The following is a 24,255-nucleotide window of genomic DNA, read 5'->3' as shown; positions in this document are numbered from 1 at the left end:
AGTAACTGGATGTGTAAGGATGTTTCTGACTATCACCTTGTTTCATCACCGCATATTATCAGAAGCCCAGAAGAATTAATGTTCTCTGAAAACTAAACACGATCATTTTAAAAGACATCTTAGTCATAAGATGAAAACTAGGAAAAACAATGACTAGATGTTGGTACCAGATTTCTCATTCCTTCCTGAACTCTGAGATACACATTCTCAAAAGCCTTTTGCTGGAGCTTCAAGGGAAGAGGTTCTGACATTCCAGAAGAATCTCTCTGTTTCACATCTTGAAACAAACTTCAAAAAAAAAGAACGATAATTATTAGCATAACATTTAAGGTACAGAATTACTGCATATTGTGCATATCAAATAAGATTCTGGTTTTTCTGAATGTCATTATTTTCTTCTTAATTTTCTTGTACAGCAGTCTTTCTTTCCTCTTGTGGTAGTTCATGTCACCCCCCCAAAACTGTTGATGTTAATGCATCTGTTGTATGGGAACAACAAGCGTTTATTTGTGAAAGTAATACCATTAAGGCCAAAGACATTTGTCTTGACACTGAACAAAATCTCTCTCATTTTGAAATACACTCTGATGAAACCCCTGAAATTGTGCTTATATATGCTGGGAATGGATGTGTCTGTATGAGAACCCTTTGTGATTTTACACTTGCAGACAATACCACTGTGAGGTTACATTATCACCCTAATATTTGTATTTGTAATTTTACCAAAATTATGGGATGCAACTTTTAACTACTCAGCCCCTGTTACAACCTATCAATAGTTACAACTGGACTACACACCTTATCAAAATTTGCTACCTAACCCCATCAGGACGAATCTTACTTGCTAAGAAAAGTGTTACAACATGACGACCCAAATCAATCGCTAAAATGAATCCAGAAGAACGGACAAAAAGCCATTCTTACCATCCACCATGATATAGGGAAGATATACCATGTCCTATAAAGGGTGAAGGATGGAAATATTCTAGTGCCATAAGCATCTTAATTTTAATGAGATTCTCAGTCTTTGTTGTTGTCCTAAAAATATCACTATTTGCATAATTATATCTGGAAATCATTTTGGGAATACATTTCTTGAACAAATTATATGTAAAAAGAGTTTCTCAAAGAATGTATTTTTTGTAGATAAAGGCCCAACCCACTTTGCTCTTTGTAATAAAAATGGGAGCACCACAGTGGATTGGACCAAATGTTACTCTAGCTACTTCTAAGTGACTATTAGCAGACACCTAAGATCACCATATGCTTGCCTTGTATTCATAATAATTCTTTGAATCTAACAATTGACTACTGGTGACCTAGGCAGATCATGAGTTAGAAGTGGTGACTGTACTTAGTATCCTTCAATGATTTCCTCTTCCACGAATTTGTTGCTTCTTGAACCCCTGAAAACATCCAGACAGTTGAAGATAGTAGGGTAACACTCAAGATAACTGAATGTTCTATGAAAAAGCAAACCCTATTTTATCAGAATTTTGAACCCGTTAGCTTCACCTGATGTTGCCTAGTCTTTAAAAAAGAAAAGACTGCCAATCATCACTTAGTTCCACACCAGATTTTCTAGAGTTATGTTATACCTCCTGCAATTCAACACTTTTTGTGCTGAAGGGCTCCAGTTTATGCAACCAATAGCTGTGTGTAAATTGTTTCATACTTTTGAACACCCCTCCTCTACTCCTATTCCACTTCAATTACATCTTTTTGATGCATGGAGAAAGAACTATACACAGTATTCAAAACACAAGATCCATTGAAAAAGTTCTTATGCTACACATTATACCTAACCTATTTCTAGAGGGTAAACAACTATTTCCTATTCAAGTTTTGCATAATAAATTTAGTGCAAAATTTGCTATCACATATAGGGTTTTTTAATATATATTGCTTATCTCTCTATATATAGATACAGATATCTCTCTCATCACAGAATACTTAAAATGTAGACAAAGTCTGAACACCTTAACCAAAGTAACTTGGTAGGTTTTTATCTTCTGTTAAGATTAAAGCCCCAGAAGTACTGAAAGCAGCAGCTGTACAGTAGCAGAAGTAACACCCAGTTAAGCATTATTCTTACAAATGGAAAGAAGATCTACATTATCACCTGGTAATTGACTTTGCAGCAAGCATACGAACTTGATGGTGACTATCTGCAAGAAAACGTGGGAAAGCATCATTCACAGGTAGATCTTCATTTATTACATTAAGTATTGCCCACTTGCAGTGAGGATCAGCCTGAAAAAAATTAATATTGTGGTTTAAAATATACTGAAGACCTACAATGGAATATACACTGATGAAAGCAAAAGATCTTCAGATACTGTTTTTAAGTACACTTTAAGTATATACTTAACATGCTAATGAATGTCAGAAAATCTGGCATTACCTCAAGCATGGCTTTCATGCAGTTTAAAAGGGCCACTCTTACTGGCGCTGTGCATTTCCCTCCTTGAGCTAAATGCCTAAAATAAGGAAGATTTGAATAAACGAAAAGGTTGCCAACCATTTTGAGAAGAAGTCTAACAAGTTAGTTTCTGCTGCTCACAGTTCATTCTTTTGTGCTCAGTAGGCATGTTTTGGAGAATTGATAATCTACAGTTGTAAGCAATGCTTATTTTTGGTTGTTGAAGTTATCACTTTTTAGAATTACTGATGCAATTTGGAGTACAATCAGACTTTGTTAATGTACAACAATGTAGCATTTATTGTCCTAATACTATATTAAGGATGATACGATTCTTTGCTACAAATACAACATGACAGAAAATCTGGAAAGTTAAATGCTGGATAAAGATATCACAGGATACCAACAGCAAGACACACAACAACACTACAGTTTTCAGACTGACAGCAAAGTTAAAAACTTTATGCCAAATAGACTTCTGCATTAAATAGATAAAACATACCAAAAGGCTCCAACAACTGTCAAAAATTGTCCTTGGGCATCCCCTGTCTCTTCAGCATGTGTGTTGAACTGGGTCAGCCCTACTGCTATAGGAAGCAAATTATTTAGAATTACTTTGCAAACTTCTTGATCTCGACGGTACAAAGAACATACAGCACTGTAAAGAAAGCAAGGAAAAATATCTTGAAACACTGAACAGCCCCCAAATCCTCTAGCTGTTGAACTAAAATAGCTCTAACACATGCTGAGTAGTTTCGCTCTTACGAAAGAGGTCTAAGAAGCATAAGAACATCATCTTCAGGCAAGAGGTGTTCTTCAACAGGGAGCTCTTTCAGCAGGATCAAGTACTGGGAAATAAGAAAAAAAAAAAAAAGAACAATGGAAAATAATACTTAAGAAAATTACAAACTATAAAACATTTTCAGTAACTCTTACATGAAATCATGCAGCAAGGATACCTATTGTTAGCTCCTGCATGTTACACTGACCATCTTTTCATGCAAAGACTATCACACTGTAATACAGCTCATGACATTTTTAGTTTGGGCAGTTAAAGCCATGTCCTTTTTAAAGTAAAACACAGATCCTATTGTACTAGAGACTAATTCTAGCTATTTAGCAAATAATTAATGATAAAGGCAAGATGCTTATACTTCTCAACTCTTCAGTTTCTGGCTTACAAATTCTAACTGCTGTTACCCCAACCACAGCACATTTCAAAACACTAGAAGTAGCCATTTTAATGTCTTCTCAGGGGACCAATGACAAAAGACAAGAATATACACATTTAAAACCAGCATAAATACAGAGGTGGGTCTGCTGTAATAAAAGCTCACACTCACCACATGCAGATGCAATGGCTTAGCACTATCAAAGACACTGCCATCAGCAAGCATTAACAGCTTCCTCCGCACATCAGAGGCTCGGAAGCTCACTGTCTGAATTTGGACTGTAGTTACACAAATACACAGGAACCTCAGAATTTCAAGGAGAAGTAAATCCTGCTTTGTCAACTGTTCTTCAGCTAACGGGCTCAAAGCACCTGAAAATAAGATCTTCATGTAAGAAATCCTTCTCCAAGGACAATAAAGAGTTGTTAATATTTTAGGTCTTTACAAAACTAGTTTAGGTTCTCAGAACAGGTAAGAGTACTAGCAACCTTTATTTGTTATTGAGCAGTTACTGCATCAGTAACAGCTTCTTGAGTGTGCTTCCCACTTCTACAACAGCCCTCTCAGAAACAGAGGCTTTTCATTTTATGTGCCCATACATATGGCTGATTTGTCCATCAAGGTATCAGTGAATTCACCAGAACCATCTGCATCTGTGTTCTTTTGTGTTGTTAACTATAACTTAAGAATATATTTTAAGCTATGTATTTTAAACTATATTCAAAACTTCCAGAAAATGAAATGATGACCAGTACTACTATATTAATATCCTCACTGAAATTTCAATTACAACCTAAACAAAATAGTTACAAATGCCCTTTTCCTGTCACATTTAGAACCCTTGTAACTTTCTGAGATTGCAAACTTTATTAGAATTATTTATTTTAAGACACTTATTCAACATGATGGGGAAAACAGACCACCTGCTGTTTGTGGCATAAATATCCTTTTCATTCAACAATAAACACAAGACACAGTCCTGGTTAAAAATGAAGATACACACAATTTTAAGAAAGAATTTAAAACAAAAGAGAACATCAGTGCTTATAGCTGCTAATAGGAATAAACAGACAGATTCATGTTCCTGTCCGGGTCCAGAGACATAAGAAAGCTGACTGTGTCAAGAATTACTGATTAGGAAAAGGAGAAAAATTAAATAGGACTATTTTTAAGAAAAGGAAGCACAGCCAAAGGACAGAGACGGGTATGCTACAGACACTTTTTCTAGTACCTTCTTTGCCAAACCTTCTGACTGACTTTGAACAAGTTAGCTAGCTTTTCTGCTTGCATTTTACTATTTATAAAATAAAAAACAAATTTATCCTTTCAAATAAGCTAGAACACTTCAGTTAACATCTTTAAAACACTAATGAGGTACAAAAGAATTATTACTGTTTAGAAAATACCTGGTTCAACCATTACCTGCTTCAAATACTAATAAAGCAGCACAACTTTCTATCTGTCTTTCAAGCAAAGAGCAATCTGTGAAAACAAGCTATTGCAAGTAGTTTTGGGCACAAAGAAGACTTACCTGTTACGTTTTGCATCTCACCAGATTCATTTGTGTCACTGACATCAGTCACTGAATGGTCATCAAATAGATCATCAGATACCTGGTTATCTACTTCCATTATACTCTCCTCAGGATCATTCCCCATTACACCCACTTGTCGCAGTACACTTGGTTTTCCAGTAAACGTCATCTAAAAGAAACCACCACATCCTTTTCAAGTTGGTTTTTAAGGACAGGAGAAACACCACAGGCATAACACCAGGAAAGACACTACAGTTTCCCAGCGAACTAGAACAGGTGAAGACGGTAAGGGCTACATTGAATTGATGAATTCCATTCCTTTGTGATAAACCAGCCTTCTACACACATGAACTGTTGATTTGAAATATTCTCTTTAGGATACAAGCTTCCTAAGACAGATGCTAGTCTCTGTGTTTTAGATTGTTAGTATTTGAAAAACAATTCTGTCTACAAGACTCACAAACTTCTCGCTATACTTCATAGTTACAAAGAAATGGAAGGAAGGCATATGATCTTTTTGAGGGCACACTAATTACTGCTTTCCCTACCAGATTACAAGTCAACAGAAGGTAAGACTCTTGCTTCTCACCTGAAAAAATAAAGGATTTTGCCTCCTTTGACCTGACTACAGGACATTGTGCCAAAAAGAGAAGTTTTAAGAGTTGGGCTAAACACAGTGATGTGGCACTCTATGACTTTTCTCAGTGACAGTCATTTACAGCTAGAAGATTTAATACCCATATAATCAACAACTTTAAAGTGTTTTAAGGTACATAAGCCCATCAAACTACAAGAGAAAAAGCTTTAAAAATTTTACAAGTGCACTAAAGTTAAGTGTTATGTGTTACAGAAATACATTCTGTGGTATAAAATCTGTATATACTTTTACTCTAATACAGTATTACAAAAATTCCAAAACCCTCGAATTTTTTATGTGAGCTGGCATGCTAACCTTGATCAAATGTTATCCATTGGCTCTCATTTTTTCCCTACACCTGCATTCAAATGCCAAATAAAAATGTTCCCAGTTAGGAATTCTTTACAAAGTTCAATGTCTTTTGATTTATTTTTTCAGTAATAAGTATCTCATTTGGTGTGCCTCCAAATTATTATACTGTAAAAACAATCCTTTGGTAGAGGAGCGCTGCATCTAGAAACAGATAGAACATACTTACCAGATTTTTGCAAATATCTACAAGATCATTAATAAATTTTGATGTTAACAAACGCAGGAATATATTAGACAGCATCTTATTAGCACTGTTCTGTAAGAAAGCAAGATGTACAGAGAGGTTAATTCATTTTTTTCAGGTACCATATATATGATATTCAACTTTGTGATCTCATTAATGAAGAAATAAATAAAAATTCCTTTATAAATTTTACCTTGGTACAATTGCATAAACATTTTGTACACTGCATTATCAAGATCCTCAAGGAGTTGGTCTGGGCCTCTTCATTTAGCTTGTTTTTTGACTGAGAAATGCTTTCTCCGGCATAATGAATGAGAGACTAGTAAAAATGCAAGTTACAATGCCTCAGTTAAATTCCTTTATGCACTGGCACATACACAGCACACACAGAGACAAAAGGACATGATTCTCATTCATACTCATTCGCACATTCTCATTGATACAGCTTTGATACTTAAAGTGTGCATTAACAAGTTTGGACTTTTTTTTTCTTTGATTTTTGTTTCACTCATTCTGCTCCAGAGGTGATAAAAAGATGGCCTAGACCTGACTGAAACAGATACTTTCATCGCAAAAGAAAAATACAGCCTCTCTCCATAATTTTTTAAGTTTTGGGTTTCCATATTTAAGTAAGAAACCACCCCAGATAGTAGCAGCAGTAGTAGTAGTAGTAACAATAATAACAATAACAATAATAGTAGTAGCTGTCTTCATACTGGTTTAAACCATCAAATGATCTTAACAAATTTCTGCATGAAAGGATTGAAATGGACTTGTTATCCTCTAAGTAGTCCTTTGTCCACACACCCATCACTATTTTTTTTAAGGTGTGATTCAAATGTAGCAATATTTAGAATTCTCTCCACTGCAAAACTGATGCATTGGTATACTGACAGAATTTCAAGGACTTTTCTCTGTCAGCAGCAGTAACACATTTAAACCTCTCCCAACAGCCTTATTTTAAGCAGAAATCACAGTAAATATTAATGCTCTGAAAACGTGTCAACATGAATACATTTTTTTAAATTATTTTGTATTTAATGACTTATTTTATTTTTAATAGCTCCCAAATGCATTGCTGCTTACCTTAGCATTCTGGAACAACTCTGATTTACAGGCATCCTCTTCTTTAAATATACCAGTGTAGCAATAGCAACCAAGAACACCAATCAAGAGACGGACACATTGGACAAGGTGTTCTGCAGCAACAACCTTTGACTATATCAGATACACAGTATAAATACCAGTGGTTTATCATTAAACTCTTCCATCAAAATACAGAATTCTTTAGAGTCTTTTAAAAACACTTTCATATACAGGTTTCACCAGAATTAACAAAGATCTGCATCCTAATGTTTTGCACTGCAGTTGCCTCAGCTCCCTACCAAGTCCTTTTGGCACTCCATGTTATAAAATTCCCGGTATGTTCCATGGCCCTAATGTTTCCCTCCTTCACAAAATTTTAAATTCTCCCTCTCCTTTAGATTCCATCATAGCAATCCTTCCAGCTTTTCCCAAGTGCTCTGTTTATTCATTTTACCTCCGTCCAGGACAAGAGACAGTGTGAGCTAGTCAGGACTATATCACATCCCTACTGCTGTCTCTTCTGATCTTAATAAATTATTAAGTTGCTCCTTAGCAGCTATTGTGTCAACAAATGGCACAGACGGTTGTAAATTCATGTGTACTTAGTGCAGGAGCACGTCAGAGATCACTTTTTACCTGTCCAAATTATTTGGATCAAAGGAAGAAAAAAAGCAGACAAATAATTAATTGTCTTACTTTCTCAGGAAGGGAGACCAAAAAGGATTGCTATCACATTCCTGAAAAGCAGGTATCTATAAAAAAAGATGGGAAAACTTATGCATACATGCCATTGTAACAGATGCAAACCCAGGGATAAGTTTTATAACACCCAGTTGCCAGTACTTTGTTTCAAACTTTGGTACTGCCTCTTCTGGCTCACCAAATATTACACCTTAGCAGTGAATTGCAAGGAAGGCACACCACTATATTAAAACCAAAGCTAGCCTGTCAAAGGAACTGAAAGTTTAAAAAACCTGCTGGTTTTGTTTTCACAAACTTTCTACCATTATCTGGTGGCTCTTCCTCTACAAATCAAGATTTATCTCCAAAGGAGAGATTCTGTGGTGTTTCAACAAGTGAAAGGTACAAACAGGATCACAAGACTATTCAGGCTGGAAGGGATCTTGGCAGGTCTCTGGTCCAACCTCCTGCTCACAGCAGGGCCAACTCTGAGGTCAAGGCTTATCCAATCAGGGCCTGAAAACCTCCAAGGATGCAGACTGCACAACCTCTCAGGTAGGGCAACCTGTGCTGTGCCACTGCCTGACTGTCCTCACATAGATAAAATTCTTCTTGGATCCAGTGTGATTTCCTCTTGACTCTGCCTGCTGTCTCTCATCTTCCTGCAATACACCACTGTGAAGAGCATGGCTCTGTCTTCTAGGCAAACCTACAGGCACTGGCAGGCTTTTCCAAAGCCTGTTAGGTCCCCCCGAAGTCATCTCTGCTCCAGGCTGAACAAGCCTGGTTTCCCCTGTCTCCTCACAGGCCAGGTGCTGGAGCCCTCACATTTTGAGTAGCTTCCACTGAATGCACTAAATACCTGTCTTGTACCGGGAGGCCCCAAACAGGATACAGTATTTCAGATGCCGTCTGCAGGCACCAAGTAGAGGGAGGTAATCAGTTCCCTTGAGCACTGGCTGTGCTCTTGTTAATACAGCCTGTATTTGCAGCTTTCTTTACAATTACTCCTTTACACAGCTGCCTCTTTTTATAAAACCTAACAATTTGAGATCTCTATGTCTCAGGCTGTCTTGGCTTGAAAAACGGCAAGACCTTAAAGCATTACAGGGGCACAGAAGATGAAACCAACTCACAAAAAGCAGGGTAACAGTGGTTTACGTGGCAACTTTGCACACACTTCTGCTTCTGTGCAGCTTCTACACATTCCCACATACTTTAGAGAACTACGAATATTTTGCCAGTTGCATAAAGAAATACAGATCTTTCTCTTTCGTATTATTGAATATAGTTTTAAAAATGCTTGTGATTCATTTTTAGTGGCAAAAGGAATGAAAATCTATATGCTTTGCCTTGAAAAAAACATTGTTTGGGAGGACAAATGTAAGGCTGTAACAGTAATTTCTAACTTACCTTAGAAATATAGCTGTTTAAAAGCTTTTCTGACATTGCTAAAAGACAGTGCTCCAGTGTTTCCTTAAGATTTTGGTTGATGGCAAGTCTTGAAGTAGTCACACTTTTATCTGCGACATTTACTGTGAAGTTAATGAAAATATCCATTTCATCAAATGTTGTCTGCAGGTACAGTTCTTCAACATCAGAGAAAGTGTCGTCTTCTTTCCCTTGCAAGTGTTGCACACTTGAAGAAGAGACATCATTTTTACTTGAGTAGCCAGTATATGACTTCTAAGTCTTTAAAACTATTATTTAAATACAACAAATAAACAGAAGCAAAATAAAATATTTTATCTTTCTGTGCTTCCAAACCCTGCCCGATCTTTTAATTTCTGGCATGACTTTCACTGTGGAATGGATACTACCATTTTAGCTCTTTCTGAAGAAACTCCAAGGAAAGCCTGCACACAGATCATATGCTCTATGGTAGTTTGTATGGCCGCATCTGTATTGCGTTAAGATGGCTGACCTCAACCCACTTTACACAATTGTAGCAGAAATTCACAAAATCCCTGAAACCAGTATTTTTAACTTCTAGTAGGGAAGTCTTATCTTCCATCAGAACAAGTTATCCACATTTCAGTTTCCTTAAGAGGAAACTGGATATAGTCCAAGAGCTTAAATACATGCCTCAGTGAAAGACGCAAGAGTATGCACAGAGTGTCTCCAACAGATTCAAGTAACGTGGCTGGAACCACAAATACAGGTGGAGTGGCACAAGGACATATGGACAGTAAGCATCTAGCCAACCTTCTACCTAGTATCTATCTTCAAGAAAACTCTTAAGATATATGGTTCCCTTAGGACAGAAGGTAACGTTGAAAAGCACAAATACGTATTTGTATAAAGTTACAAATTATTCAAAAAACAGAACTGTAATGAATTAGAATTACCTAATGTACTTATGGATAAAGAGTCACACATTTAGCTGTATTGCGGAACAGAGATGATACACATACTCCTTAACAAGCATTTTGTTCGCTACCTGAAGTTTTGACCTGAAGTTTTGACTCTGTCAGCAAGAGACTATTTTAACATCTGCTTAAAGCATCTTTAACAATTTGAAAAAGCATTATTATTTTTATGGGATCCGAAAGATCTACAGAAAGATGCGAAAGAGCTTGAGGAATTACGCATTTCATTATCTCTGCTTGCTAAAATGACAAATAAAAGCTTAAGTATCTGTAATAATTGATTTTAAAACATACCATTCAGCATCATTTTGGAAAAAAATCATGGCAGCTCTACAGTTCTTCATTGTAAGGCTCACAAGAATTTTTTGTACCACAAGATGAGGAAAATTGCTGTAAAAAAAAGAATTGTTTTGTATTTTCTTGGAATCAGACAAGCTCTTAGGATTCCTGAAGCACACCCAAACATCAACCTGATTAACAGTCTATCTTCAAAGAAGCTTAAGTTTTCACTTAAGATTTCTAACACACAGTTCATGTATCTGCTATGCTTATGAACAGATAACTAAATTACAGTAAACTTAAAAACCCTATAAACTCTACCAAAGCATTAACATAACACAATTCTGCAAATCCACTTTCCCCTGTGCAATTTCACATGTTAAAGGGTGAACTTACATATAAAATTATGCCACAAAGACTTTACCTGCAGAGCACCGGAGGCAACTCCACACATTCTTCCATTTCCTCCTCCAAATAGCAGGACAGTACCCATTTCATTATTGCCTCCTTTAACACAGAATCCAGATTTCTTTCACAATTATTCTGTTCCATTCCTATGTCCAAATTTCCTGGCACTGAATAGGCAGACATCACTAATGATAAACAACATACAGCAGAACTGTAACAAAAATTGAACACAGGGCATTTGTGAGAAACAATGTGGTATTTGTTGTTCAGCACTCTAAAGCAAAGTCAGTATTTCTGCAGGCTCAGGGAGCATCAAGGACATAAGCAAGTTAATAAGCACACATACTAGAAAACTCCTCTATTAGAATCTGCATTTCCAAAAAGCCACATTTGGGCTATTACAGACTTTCCCAGTCTATTTTAAAGACTGTTTCAGAATACTTACTTTAGAATCAAAATCTAGAAGGAAACATACTTCTTAACTTCAAAAAATCAACATCTCTTTCAGTCAGATTTTAATTTTTATTCCATTTTACACTGTTAGTCAATTTTAAATTTGAAGATGCTTGCCTCTTCTGCCTCTGCTTTCAGACTTAGGTAATTATGTCCATTTCAAATGCTTGAAACACGAATGTGGGCAGCTTTTAACTACAAATACAGCCGCAACAACAATAACAGTATTTTTAATAATACAGTGGGTTTGGCTGCACAGTAAAGAGCAATGGGAATCAGACAAAAAATATTATCCTTGCTTCTCATTTTACCTTGAAGGCTTGCATGCAGGTCCTGAAAATATCTTCCACAGTTCTTTATCTGTTACAACAAGGTTTCCTCGAATCATAGCTCCAAGTAGCCCAAAGCTCTCTGCTTCAATTTGCTGGAAACTTACGCTACGAATGGTAAGAGACCAAATCTTTGCCCAGGTTCTCTGGAGCTCCAGCTTGTGGGTGCTCTTCAAATCAGTTTTCTGGTTTTGACACAAAGCTATCTCTGTAAGGCACTTCAGCACGTACGGGGTCCTTTCTCCTCGGCGTTGCTGAGGCAGTAACTGGTGAAGTACATTAAGTAAGGGAGGTAGCTCACTGTTTGGAAGACTCATGGGATACTTTGATATTAACCGAGCTGTAATCTGTAACCTTGAAAACACAAAGTGAAGCAATTAATACCAAACATACATAAATCTGCATTTTCATAGGTAAATGAACAAAGTGTTCTCTGATTGTCATTTCACATTTCTACTTCCAGTATTAAGCTATTTGTTTACTATCAAAGGTTAAAGATTCAGTATTTCTACTGGGTTTACTTGTGAGGCCTGGTCATCTAGCTTTATTATCACTAATTTACAAGCTGACTTCACTGATTTCTGACCACAAGGGAAGAAAATTTCAAGCAAAAAAATTATTTTTCTCCTTCTTCTGGGCTAGCCTGTTATTCACTCTGACCGATGGAGTGACCTCAAGGGCGAAGTTACATGAGCAGGAAACATTACAGCAATGTCTTTGCAGATAAGACAAATAAAATTTATCTAATGAACAAGATGTTAAGCTAAGTATGGTAAGTTGGAAGGGTTTTGCTCATAGCAATGGGTGCAACTCTACTCAAATCAGTAAATAACAGTACTTGCAGTGTTTCTTGGAGATGCTACCTCCACACAGAATGGCATATTAACTTCTCAACAGGATCCTAAACAGCCACTTTGCCTCAATACTGCAAGCGATAAACACACACACACACACACACAAACTTGCTGCCTCAGCTCAGGACTCAGTTCACAAGCAGCTACACTGTTCTGGTATCTTGTACAGCAGTTTCCAAGAAAAGTCAGGAAGACAGAGAGAACAGTAAAAGCAAAAAACATCCAGTGTAATCCTGGGCTGCATCAAAAGAAGCATGACCAGCAGGTTGAGGAAGGTGATTCTCCCCCTCTACTCTCCTGAGACCCCACCTGAAGTACTGCATCCAGCTCTGGGACTCCCAACTTAAAAAAGACATAGGACCTGTTGGAGCAGGTCCAGAGAAGGGCCACGAGGATGATCAAAGGGCTGGAACAGCTCTCCTATGAAGACAGGCTGAGAGAGTTCGGGTTGTTCAGCCTGGAGAAGAGGAGGCTCTGGGGAGACCTTACAGCTGCCTTCTAGTACCTAAAGGGGGCCTACAGGAAAGCTGGAGAGGGACGGGCATGTAGTGATAGGACAAGGGGGAATGGCTTTAAACAGAAAGAGGGTAGATTTAGATGACACATTAGGCAGAAATTCTTTACTGTGAGGGTGGTGAGGCACTGGTACAGGTTGCCTAAAGAAATTGTGGCTGCCCCATCCCTGGCAGCGTTCAAGGCTAGGTTGGATGTGGCACAGTTTCCAGGTCAAGTATTACAGTAAACTGTGTGAACTAGTTCAAAATGGCCAAACTGTTAATGGCTGTTGTCCTATGACACAACCAGCTTAAGACAGCAGTAAATCTCGCATTAATTTCCTAATTCTTCTGGACTGGAGAGGGCCCAGCAGAGGGCTACAAAGCTGATGAGGGGACTGGAGCATCTCCCTTATGGGGAAAGGCTGAGAGAGCTGGGCCTGGTTAGCCTGGGGAAGAGAAGGCTGAGAGGGATCTTATCAATGCATAAATATCTTAAGGGTGAGCATCAAGAGGATGGGGCCAGGTGCTTTTCTGTATTGCCAAATGACAGGACAAGGGGCAACAGGCACAAACTGCAACACAAGAAGTTCCTTCTGAATATGAGGAAGAGCTGCTTTACTTTGAGGGTGATGGAGCACTGGAATAGGTTGCCCAGACAGAGGCTGTGCAGTCTCCTTCTCTGGAGACGTTCAAAACCCACCTGGATGTGACTCTGTACAGCCTGCCCTAGGAGAACCTGCTTTAGCAGGGGGTTGGACTAGATGATCTCCAGAAGTCCCTTCCAACCCTGACCATTCTGTGATTCTGTAATACTCATGAACTGGATCACACACACAACACACAAAGACTAGTAATATCTAGCACAAAAGACAGGTAAAAAAATCAGTCAGTATTACCTTATACACTACAACACAGCTTACCAGACCTCATTTGTTACTTCTTAGAAAACCACAGATACAAAGCTTTTAAAGCAAGAGTGCCAAAACCACTGCTCATTACTTTCCAAATGCTGTGAGAATCTAAGCTTAGTGCTTAGATATATAATTACACCACGTGCAGACACCTATTTTGAAAGCACAACATATTCAGAAGTACGCCTAAATGTAAAAAGATGTCTGCAGTAATATTTGTTTCATGTAAAGATGTTATTACCAAGGTATGACATCAAAATCCTTCTGGGATCTTTGCAGGTTGTCTCGAATTACCTCCCAACTTAGTTCAATCCTCCTGCGCTTGCCTGGTATTGTTTCACCCCTGAACTCTCTTTGTGAAACAGCATGCGACTGGGTAATTTCCAGAACTTTGGTATCCTCTGTAAAAGTCTTTTATAAAGAGAAATCAGCAAGTACACAAATAGAAAAAAGTAGTATTCACAGGAAAACTGAAATGTCAAACTAAACTGTTCTATTTTTTGCTGTGCATAAAGTCTCTTAAGAGTCAATCAGAATTATTATTTATTATTCTTTACTATAACAGAACCTCTGTTTATATTCTAATACGCAACACTAGTGAAACATAGTATAAGTTAGGAGTTCACACATTTCTAAACTGCACAAAAATGAACAGCTAAACACAACAGAATACAGAAAAAAGGTACTAATACTTCAGTGCATGATTTTAAGGAAATGCTAAAGCCATATTCAAAAAACAAAACATACCACATAGTAAATACAAGGTCAACTTTATATTCAAATAAAAATGTTACCTGATGACAAATATCAGCCATTAACTCGATCAAGTTTTCCTTTACAGCAATATTACGTGAGCCTGAAGAATACTTTCCTCTACTACTGATGAGATTTATTTCATTCACCAGCAGATCATATAGGTTATGTAAGATACTCTGCCATTTTGTTGAGTCATATGCACCTATAAGTGCAAAAAACAATTAAAAGATAACATGCACCACCTACTTGATATAATATGTAAACCTACCTAGACAATGCAAAATACAGCCACAATCAGAGTAAAGCATACAAAGCTTAACAAATGCAAGCCTGCAAAACTAGTCTTATAATAAAGAATGACTAAAGTGAAAAAATGAAAAAAGTTATGAGAGAATTTAATCACCATATAGAAGTAATTAGGGTAGGAACAATGTTTCTAATAAACAATTCTTTATCTAACTGGAAAGACTACAATGAAATGCAATAGATAAATTCAGACTAATTATAAACTGCCATTTGTAGACAAAGTAAAAACACCAACCAAAAAAAACCCCCACAACTTTTAAAAAAATGATACTATAACTGAAATAGACAAACACAACTACTGAGTGATGTTCTCTGACTGGTTTTATACAGTAAATCAGGCTTAGACCATAGCAGTAATCTCTGGGCTTAAATAAAACCTGATAAGATACGAATACATGTACCAATCTAAACTCATTCTAAACTGTTATTTCCCTTCCCCAAAGATTTGTGTTTTGATTTAGTACTTTAAAGTCACCTTTTGATAACAAAAAAAAATAAAATAACCAACTGTCACAGGACTTAATACAATTAACATCCTCTTAGCGTAACTTGAAAACTCATTTCCATTTCACTCCATATTAACCTCTTGCATAAAACTACTGACAAGTAAACATCACTCCCATTAATGTTCCCAAATCTCAGTATCAAAATTCAGTAAGTTGGTACAATAATTTGAACCATCACATACAGTGATGAAAAAAAAAAAAACCAGGGAGCTTTTTATTATACCTTTTCCTTGAGTTTTTGCACCTTTTGGATGATGAATACGAACTTGAAGACGAAATAATTCAATTATTGATTCCTTCAGGGAATCTTTTGGTCTATATTGAGTCCATATATAAAGCACTGTAGGCAAAATTTCTTCTCCTATTTTACAAATCCGTATGCGACAGTTGACAGCAAACTTACTGCAGAAGATATTCATTGCCCCAATAATATGATCCAGGCCTGCAGTATTCTTCTCCTGCCTGCAACATAAACCCAACAGTCAAACTTCCAGAAGAAATAATCTATGTCTTTTCACAGGAATTGTTTAAATGTAAATACTAGCAAGTAACTATATTCAGAATATCATTGGCCTAACAAATGCAGAAGTTATTAATATTTTAAAGAATGTATTAAATTGGTGTTCAAAGAGAGAACAAAATACGTCTAAAGAAGTATTACCTGCTATTACTCAATTCTAATCCCAAATACTTAAAATGAGCGAATTCTTTAAAAGTAGGTATTAGCATACAAAAGGAGCACTTGCAACATACCTTGCACACTGCATTGCTTTCGAAAAGAAGATAAACATATCAGAACTCAACCCATCAGTCTGGAAGCAGTACCCCCTCATAAGTGTATGAATTATCCTAGCTACCAAGACTCTATTAATCTTCCCAGAAGATTCGAGGTATAATTGGCTGTACAGGATCAGCAACTCTGCAAATGTATTAAAAAATAAATTATATAGTATGTATATATGTTTCAAATATACAAATACATATAAAAACATATATACTACAGACGATTACATAAAAATGCTTGAAGCAAAATGCTGTATTAAATATACAGAAACCACCATTCTGAATTCAGCTGCATGTAATTATTCACAAAGTTAACTGGGGAAAAAAAATAAAACATCTGGTCTTATCTACGCTGGAAGTAAAGTTATATTCTTTCTGAGCTGGGATACAATCTGCTTTGTGTTACACTGAGCAAAGTAGCTATAGCCACAAGATCAACTTTCACAGCTACTTCCACACTCAACTTCTACTCTACATTGATTGCTCAGTACAATGGGCCCCATTTGTTGCAGAATACAGAATAAAAGTACTCAGAAACAATTAAAAGCCACACATACATTAACAAAGAATTTGGTGTAGCAGGAACAGGTAAACAGATCAGGAAGTTGGTGCTGATGCTCCCCCTATTTCCATTACATGCAGTTCAGCTAGCTCACTCCAGCCTGCAGCCCAACACGCCCATGCTTTGCACTCATTCACAAGTTTTCTGAAGGAAATGCCCCTTCCTCAGACTTTTGCTTTATGTGAAGGCCCATTGAGGAATCACCACACTGTCCTTTCATCAGCCTCATAGAAATCATGGCAGCACGTTACTGACCCAAACATCACCACCAGTTTAGCACAATACATACAGAAAAGCCTTGCTGCTATTTCATTTATGTCACCTACAAGTGACATGATACTGTCCCTCAGTCCACCAATGGACAATATCCACTGCAAAGAACCACAGTGGGAAGAAATACCGATTCAGTCCTATGACCTCGGCAGCTATTCTGGGACAACACTTTGAATGATTAGACATCCACCTCGCAAGCCTTCTTTTTTCTAAGGAAAAATGTAGGTAGAATGATCTTTTGGGAATCCCAGCCACTATGAATCCTTTGTTCACAGTCAACCAGACATGACCTCAGAGCAGCTGTATTGTATAGTCCTTGGGATGCAGAATGACCAGATACTACACTTTTGCTCTATAGAGCGACTATGACCCAGAAAAGCCTGACAACCCTCAACGCTAATGGTCAGTAGCTCATCAGTTTAGGGTAAGCTCTCCACAGACATTCAGGATCAAGGCCTCTGAGGCGCTCTCTCAGATTCTCTTCTTTTGAATATTCTGCATAGGTGACACTGATGGCATCACCTAGGGCCTTGAGCTCTGGATTCCTGTGTTGTGGAAAAGCCAGCCCAGGACAACTATACATACATACATACATACATAAATAAATAAATGAATGAATAAATAAATAAATAGGTTGAAATGCTACTGCTTCATTGTTGTGAAGGCCTTTGTAGATTTATGGACATCTTGGACTCCAGCAGGACGCACAATGCCACCTTCACCAAGTCTTTCATAACACTGCTGCCAAATTCAATAGAAATACCACACCTTCTTTCCAAGAAGGCATAGGGTCATTTGCAGAACTCATGTGACCCTCTGAGTCATGGGAATCAGAGACAGTTCATACCCCCTGTATTACAAAGCTCTAACCTTGTGACACTAGTGCCCAAGCCTGGCTTAACCATGTCCGTTCTGCATAAAGGTTGGAAGTGGAATGTGCGTCAGTGACTTCCCAACACCCTCAGAGAACTGCACCCCACACAACTGCAAATGCAGTGCAGCCCAGAATTGCAACAGCCCACAACCAATGCTCCCTGTCCCTGCAGGGGATTCTTATACTGGGACCTCCTCAGGTTGGGAAACAACCCCCGCTCACACCTGCAGAGCACTTACTGGATGAACTCTTTTCACATTCTCTCTCCATGCTCTCCACTGACATCCCCTGAAAGAACACACAAGCAAGGAAAGCACACAGCTTTACACAAAGCCTAGAATCTGAACAGGAGCAAAACAAGCAGCAGTGCAAGCATGTGAACAAAAAGCATTCAAAAAATAAGAAAACCTGATCCCACAACACCATTGATCCACTCTCATAGCTGAGGCTGCTTCAAGCAGGGGACTGGACTAGACATCTCCTGACGATTCCTTCCAATGTGAACTAGTCTCAAATTCCCTGAGAGCACAAATACAGCTATAATATATACACAGATGAACAGGGAAAAAGGGAAATACTGCATATGATTTTTTAAAACCAGGGTCCAAACATAGGAAAAGTATAGCATCCAGCAATATGATCCTTTTTCTGAAGGCCAACAGGGTCTACTGGAAACTAACAAAATCTGGTTGACCTGGCGGAAGAGCAGCCACAATGCTTTTCTCCATGGAGAAAAAAAGCCCTAAACCTGGTCTCTAAACCCTGCTGTCACGCCTTATCCTCCATGCTCCATTTAGACACCTAAACAGAGACTCTGTGGACCAGGCCCACACACAAGTTGTTGGAAGAGTTGAAAACTCCTCCCCTGCTTGACTGAGCTTCCAAGTCCAACCACCACGTGGTCTACTACTATATTTTCACGCTGGAACTGCTACTCCTGCACCTCCCCAGGACTTCCATGTTCCCAAGTCTCTGTTAAGCCTCATCTAAGTGAGCTAAGACTTGCTATTAATCCTGCTTATAAAGTCTCATGATCTTTTCAAACACAGCTTCCATGCTGCCCTCCATCTCCTCCCCCTCTTCAGCCTGGCGGTGCTGCAGCATTCTCTTTGGGATGCCTGCAACAACATGGGGATCAGATCAGGAGTGAAGAGGTAGGGGAAAGAAGCTGCTATGGCATCCTCCTCTTTAGAAGAATATACAGAAGACAGTAAAGCAAGTCTGTTGGTCCCTGAATATATGCGACAATGCATGGTTCTGTTGTTTACTGTCATCCTTCCCACAGTTCTTAAGGTATCAAGATAGTTTCTGCAGGCGGCATTAATACTAGGATAGATCCAGTTCTGCCTTAATTACTACAGCAGAAAGGTGAAATCCAGCTCTGAAAACGGTAAGACATGCTCACTTCAGTACCAGGGGTTGGTGCAGCAAATAGAACATTTGGACATTTAGATTAAGGAAGATGCAGTGTAATTTATTAAGCAGCAAGAGTAGAAAGAGGCTTCCTTAGCAGTATGAATTCCTCCTTGTTTTGGTGGCTGGTGTTTACTGCAAGATGGATCAAGAATTTTCTGTTGCTTTGAGCGCCTGAGGGAGTACTGGATGAGATCTTGGAGCACTAATGGACTATCTCATTCATTTTTACTGTGAGATCCATTACCAGACTCAATTATTTCTGGTGTACCGTTTCTCCACAAATTTCTTTCTCAAGACCTATACAGTGCTTTTAGCAGTGGCATAAGCTACTGGGCAAGCCTCCAGGCCAGCTTGCAGTCATTTCTTTAAAACAGCTAGGACATACTGACAGTCTCTACAAGGCCTGCAGAGAGGTCCAATGTAGTCTAGCTACCACACACCTCCAATGAGATAGTTTAAATGACAGCTTTTACACTTTGATACCTTTTGTAGTTTAGCTTTTTTCACTAATGAACAGATTTCAAACACCCTTATTACTTGTAGAATGGCATCTTTAGACAAATCACCCTACATTCCGAGTCCAGGACTTTGCCGATTGCAGCAGCTTGAGTGGACATATTTGTAACCTGATGGACCCATAAAACATCTAAGATGGGATTCCACCTGTCTCTGGCCAAGAAACTGAGAATTGCTTTGTCTAAAGATGCCATTTTATGGAAAAAAAAAATCTGTGCCGTTTCCTCAGTAATGCTGCATCAACGGCCAGTCTCAGGACTTGCATTTCTGCATATTGATTTGGCTGCCCTTCACCTTCAACCTCATCAATCCTGCTGGTAAGGATTCCAAATGACAGCTTTCTATCTTCACAGACCACCCAGAATTAGGCAAGAATGATTAGTGAACAGGGCATATTACTTATTTTTTGAAAGCCTGCCATATTCTAGGGCTTCTTAAGCATCTGGTAATACCTTGGGTGACACCGCAAAATTCACAATCTTTGGACCAATCCATCAGATCCTCCAGTATGCTGGGGCATCCCTGTTTCCCCTTATGAGTCCATTTATTCCAGGTCACACTTGTTGTGTAGAAAGTCAAAGACAGATCTCCTTTCAGGAAACACTGAAGTACCAGCAAATGAGAAGCCAGCAGCATTTTTGATTCCATTGCCACTACTTCAAATGCTGCCCAGATTCCTTCATAGATGGCCATTATTTCTTCTTCTGATAGGGTATAGCTAGTATCTTACAGTCAGATCTTATCATTGCTCAAATTGTCGCTCAAGTGTGCCCATTTTCCTGGTGACTTGGTACAGTAAGTTCATGAGCAGACTGTATCCAGGGACGTGCATTTGCCAAAACCTCACCATTCCAAGAAAAATTTGTGCTTTGTTTTTATTGATCAGTGGTGCTATGGCTGTGATGCTGCAAATCACATCAGTAGGACTGCAACAGCACCCATCTTGCCATTTGACAACAAGAAACTATTTCTTGCATGTTATTACCTTATCTCTTTTGAGCACAAATCTTCCATTTAATAAAATTCTAATTATCTCTTTGCTTTTGTTAAATACTTCACGCTTAGTGTTTCCCCATACTACAATGTCATTAATATACTGTGAATGTTCTGGGGCACTGCCCTCTTCCAAAACCTTCTGTACAAGTCCGTGACAGATGGGCTATGCCTCAATCCTTGTGGCAGAAAGTTCTAGGCATATTGTACTCCTTGCCAGGTAAAGACAAACTGTGGTTTACGCGCAGGGGCCAGGGAAATAGAAAAAAAAAAATACATCAGCTGTGTGAATGGTCATATACTGGGTCGTATCTTCGCTTTGAGTTCCTACTGTAGTTCTAGTATACCTAGTACTGAACACTGTTCAAGGGTGATGTTACCGCATTCAAACCAATTACCTCTCATTAATATCCAACCCCAAATGGATTTTCACACAAGTCTGATGGGATTGTCAAATAGTGAAGTTTGAGCAACTATGACTCAACTTTCCAGTTCTCTGATAAGGCCATGTACAGGACTAGAATAAATCTCTGCTGGTCCAACACTGTCACCAGTGCACTGAGTTGCAACCAGAATCAACTGATGTGAAGTCTGTCGCAGCCTTGACTCCTCCTCCTCTTGAGAGAGTCAGGCAGTTGAGCAAAGAAGTGTCCTCATTCATTACTACTGTGGCAATACAAAAAATGCCCACTGATGTCCTCATGGGTCCCTAAAATATCTAATCATTAAGAAGTCAATGCCTAAGATGCAAGAAGCACATGGTCCCATTATCAATTCAAAGGGCTTCCAGTTTCCTTTAGTAAGACTGAGTTCAGCTTCTACTACATACAGCTTCCACTAGCCTCAGGTGACTCCTCTGATGATGCAGCCAGTATATACCAATATGACAGCTCCTCGTAATTTTTAAGAGTACGACTACTAACATTCAGAAACTCAGAACTTCCAGCAGATAAGAGTGCCTCATGGAGTCAGCATCTGCCTATCAAATCTAACTGCTCTGGGGCAACAGCTGGAATCCATGTTCTACTTTAAACTCGTGCAAGCAGATCACTGATTTTGTAAATAGAAAATAGACTTCTCCATTGTACTTCATATATACTTCGATGCTATAAACAAGCATTAAGGTGGAATCGCTAAAAAAGGTTGTGATAACCCTTACAACACTTATGTATCCCTCATCTAACAAAAGCAACTTGTTTCATTTAATGGATTTAAGTCTGACTTCCTCTAGATTTATGGCCTTCAGTCCTGCCTCACTTTAGTAATTAAATTTCACTGTGACTCTTATGATCTAGCATCAAAATTTCTCCTGCCACACTTCCGTCTTCCATCCATACACAGACTCAGCTAACTTCCATGTTCCTAAACTACCTAACGAACACACTGCGACTCCTATAGGCTCCTCATGCAATCTGTATGCAGCACCCTTCCAGTGACAGCCAGCCTCAGCTTCCCTTCTCTGCCATCTTCAATATCTGTCTTCAACATCCCTGGCTTCTTGTCCCATTCCCTACCCACCTACCCACAGTTCTAACCAAGTACCCACTTCTTCTTCAGATGCCTTTCCTGTTTGTTGCTCTGAACTCCAGCTTCCAGCCTCCCAATCCGGCCAGTCCCTGCCTTTGCATTCTGCTCCAACTTGCAGGCTGACAGCCCTTTCTTTGGCTTCCGTCCCCCTCACTGGCTCCTAGTCTCAGGCAGCCTTCCCATGCAGTTCCAGCTTTCCCTTCCATCTTCTACTTCCAGTTCTATCTCCATGGCCAAACGGTACCAAGAACCAGAAGTTCTTTAACTTCTGAGATCTTACCCTCAGGCTCTCTAATTACCCAATAACATCTCCCATCCTGAAACATTCCATTTTAGTCATTCTGCTTTGCCAGCCTTTGGCAGGTTTTTTTGCCTCCCCTTTCACTCCCAGTATCACCAGGACCCCTCTTCTCGGTTCTCTGCAGGTTTATTTCCATTCTGTAGTTAAGCAACTCTCTTCAAGCTACAAAGCAGAGTATTTTCTCAAAAAATGCTTTTCAGAAATCCAAACTCTGACTTCAAAGCACTACATTATGCAAATAAAGACAGTATTTCTACACTTTCTCCAGAATTGCACATGCAACCTTCAACAAACTAAACAAAAACCTGTAATACTGGGGTTTTTTTCCAAACTACTGTTCTATTACAACAACAAATGAAAACAGATGAGTTGAGAGCTTAGTACATGTCAGATGATTCAAAATACACAAACGTTCCTCCCCATGCTAAGTAAGTTAACTGTCTTGGAGTCAAATCAAATCCTCTGAAAACTGAAAAATTACGTTTGCATACTGTATATTAAAACTTTCTAGTTTCTTCTTTATATGCAATATGTACATATAACAACAGCGATTAAACAGTAACTTTGTAAATCAAGAAAACTCAGATAATAAAATTTAATAGTAATACATTAACAACTGTATCATAACTATACCAGCCAATACCTAATCACTTGCAAACAACTGCACACCAACACCAGTTCTGCTGAGGCTATTTCCAGTACACACATTCCATGGATTTGTCATGCATGTTAAATCCTGCGGAGACCAGGCACACATAACAGGATTCTATAGAAGTATGTATGTTTCAACAGAAAAATGACAAACAGTATGCAGAAAGAAAAAAACCCAATTCCTAACCTTTGCTGTTCTATTACAATTGTAAGCCTTGGAGGCTGACGCTATTTTAGTCCATGTTTTGTGCAGTACCTCACACACCAGGGCATAAACAAATTAAAATGCACCTAAACATGTTTCTACAATAGGAAAAGACAATTGTAAGTAGTCTTAAAAATTATTACCTGACCACTGCTGCTGGGATATCTCACACCAGTATTTCCTTACTGAAAGGATATCTTTTAGGAGTATACTACTACAATCAGATCCGTAAGCAGCACAAATTGTTGGATCTCTTATAATTTCCATGACGTAAATCAGGAGTTCCTGACATTTCAGTCTGGGTCCTCCTACATGAAGAAACAATGTGAGACTGAAAGTGTGCCAAGTAAACCTGAAATTAATTGTTTGTAAATGTTTACTTAAAGATCAAAAAAACC

The 24,255-nt window shown here is 38.4% G+C and overlaps 1 protein-coding gene across 6 annotated transcripts in view; it reads right to left on the bottom strand.

The window, feature by feature from the left end:
- Positions 1-24,255, bottom strand: part of ATM (ATM serine/threonine kinase) — an 80,087-nt gene that overhangs the window by 51,953 nt on the left and 3,879 nt on the right. For 4 of the 6 annotated variants that reach the window (XM_055702143.1, XM_055702144.1, XM_055702146.1 and 1 more), the window contains 19 exons: positions 24,001-24,165; positions 16,510-16,675; positions 15,980-16,218; positions 14,983-15,146; positions 14,430-14,599; positions 11,909-12,280; positions 11,161-11,355; positions 10,752-10,847; positions 9,502-9,727; positions 7,408-7,539; positions 6,515-6,640; positions 6,304-6,393; positions 5,126-5,297; positions 3,766-3,965; positions 3,188-3,270; positions 2,925-3,080; positions 2,405-2,480; positions 2,123-2,253; positions 168-288 (listed from right to left, as the gene is read on the bottom strand). In XM_055702143.1, the coding sequence (XP_055558118.1) occupies positions 168-288; positions 2,123-2,253; positions 2,405-2,480; positions 2,925-3,080; positions 3,188-3,270; positions 3,766-3,965; positions 5,126-5,297; positions 6,304-6,393; positions 6,515-6,640; positions 7,408-7,539; positions 9,502-9,727; positions 10,752-10,847; positions 11,161-11,355; positions 11,909-12,280; positions 14,430-14,599; positions 14,983-15,146; positions 15,980-16,218; positions 16,510-16,675; positions 24,001-24,165 (3,080 nt within the window). Of the gene's footprint in view, positions 1-167; positions 289-2,122; positions 2,254-2,404; positions 2,481-2,924; positions 3,081-3,187; positions 3,271-3,765; positions 3,966-5,125; positions 5,298-6,303; positions 6,394-6,514; positions 6,641-7,407; positions 7,540-9,501; positions 9,728-10,751; positions 10,848-11,160; positions 11,356-11,908; positions 12,281-14,429; positions 14,600-14,982; positions 15,147-15,979; positions 16,219-16,509; positions 16,676-24,000; positions 24,166-24,255 lie in introns of those variants that run through there. The other 2 variants (XM_055702145.1, XM_055702147.1) reach the window with 2 other exon arrangements.

The sequence above is a fragment of the Falco cherrug genome, chromosome 2 (assembly GCF_023634085.1).
Source record: "Falco cherrug isolate bFalChe1 chromosome 2, bFalChe1.pri, whole genome shotgun sequence".
Classification (NCBI taxonomy): domain Eukaryota; kingdom Metazoa; phylum Chordata; class Aves; order Falconiformes; family Falconidae; genus Falco; species Falco cherrug.
The sequence above is the reverse complement of the archived record's forward strand: the minus strand, read 5'-3'. Positions and strand labels throughout refer to the sequence as shown.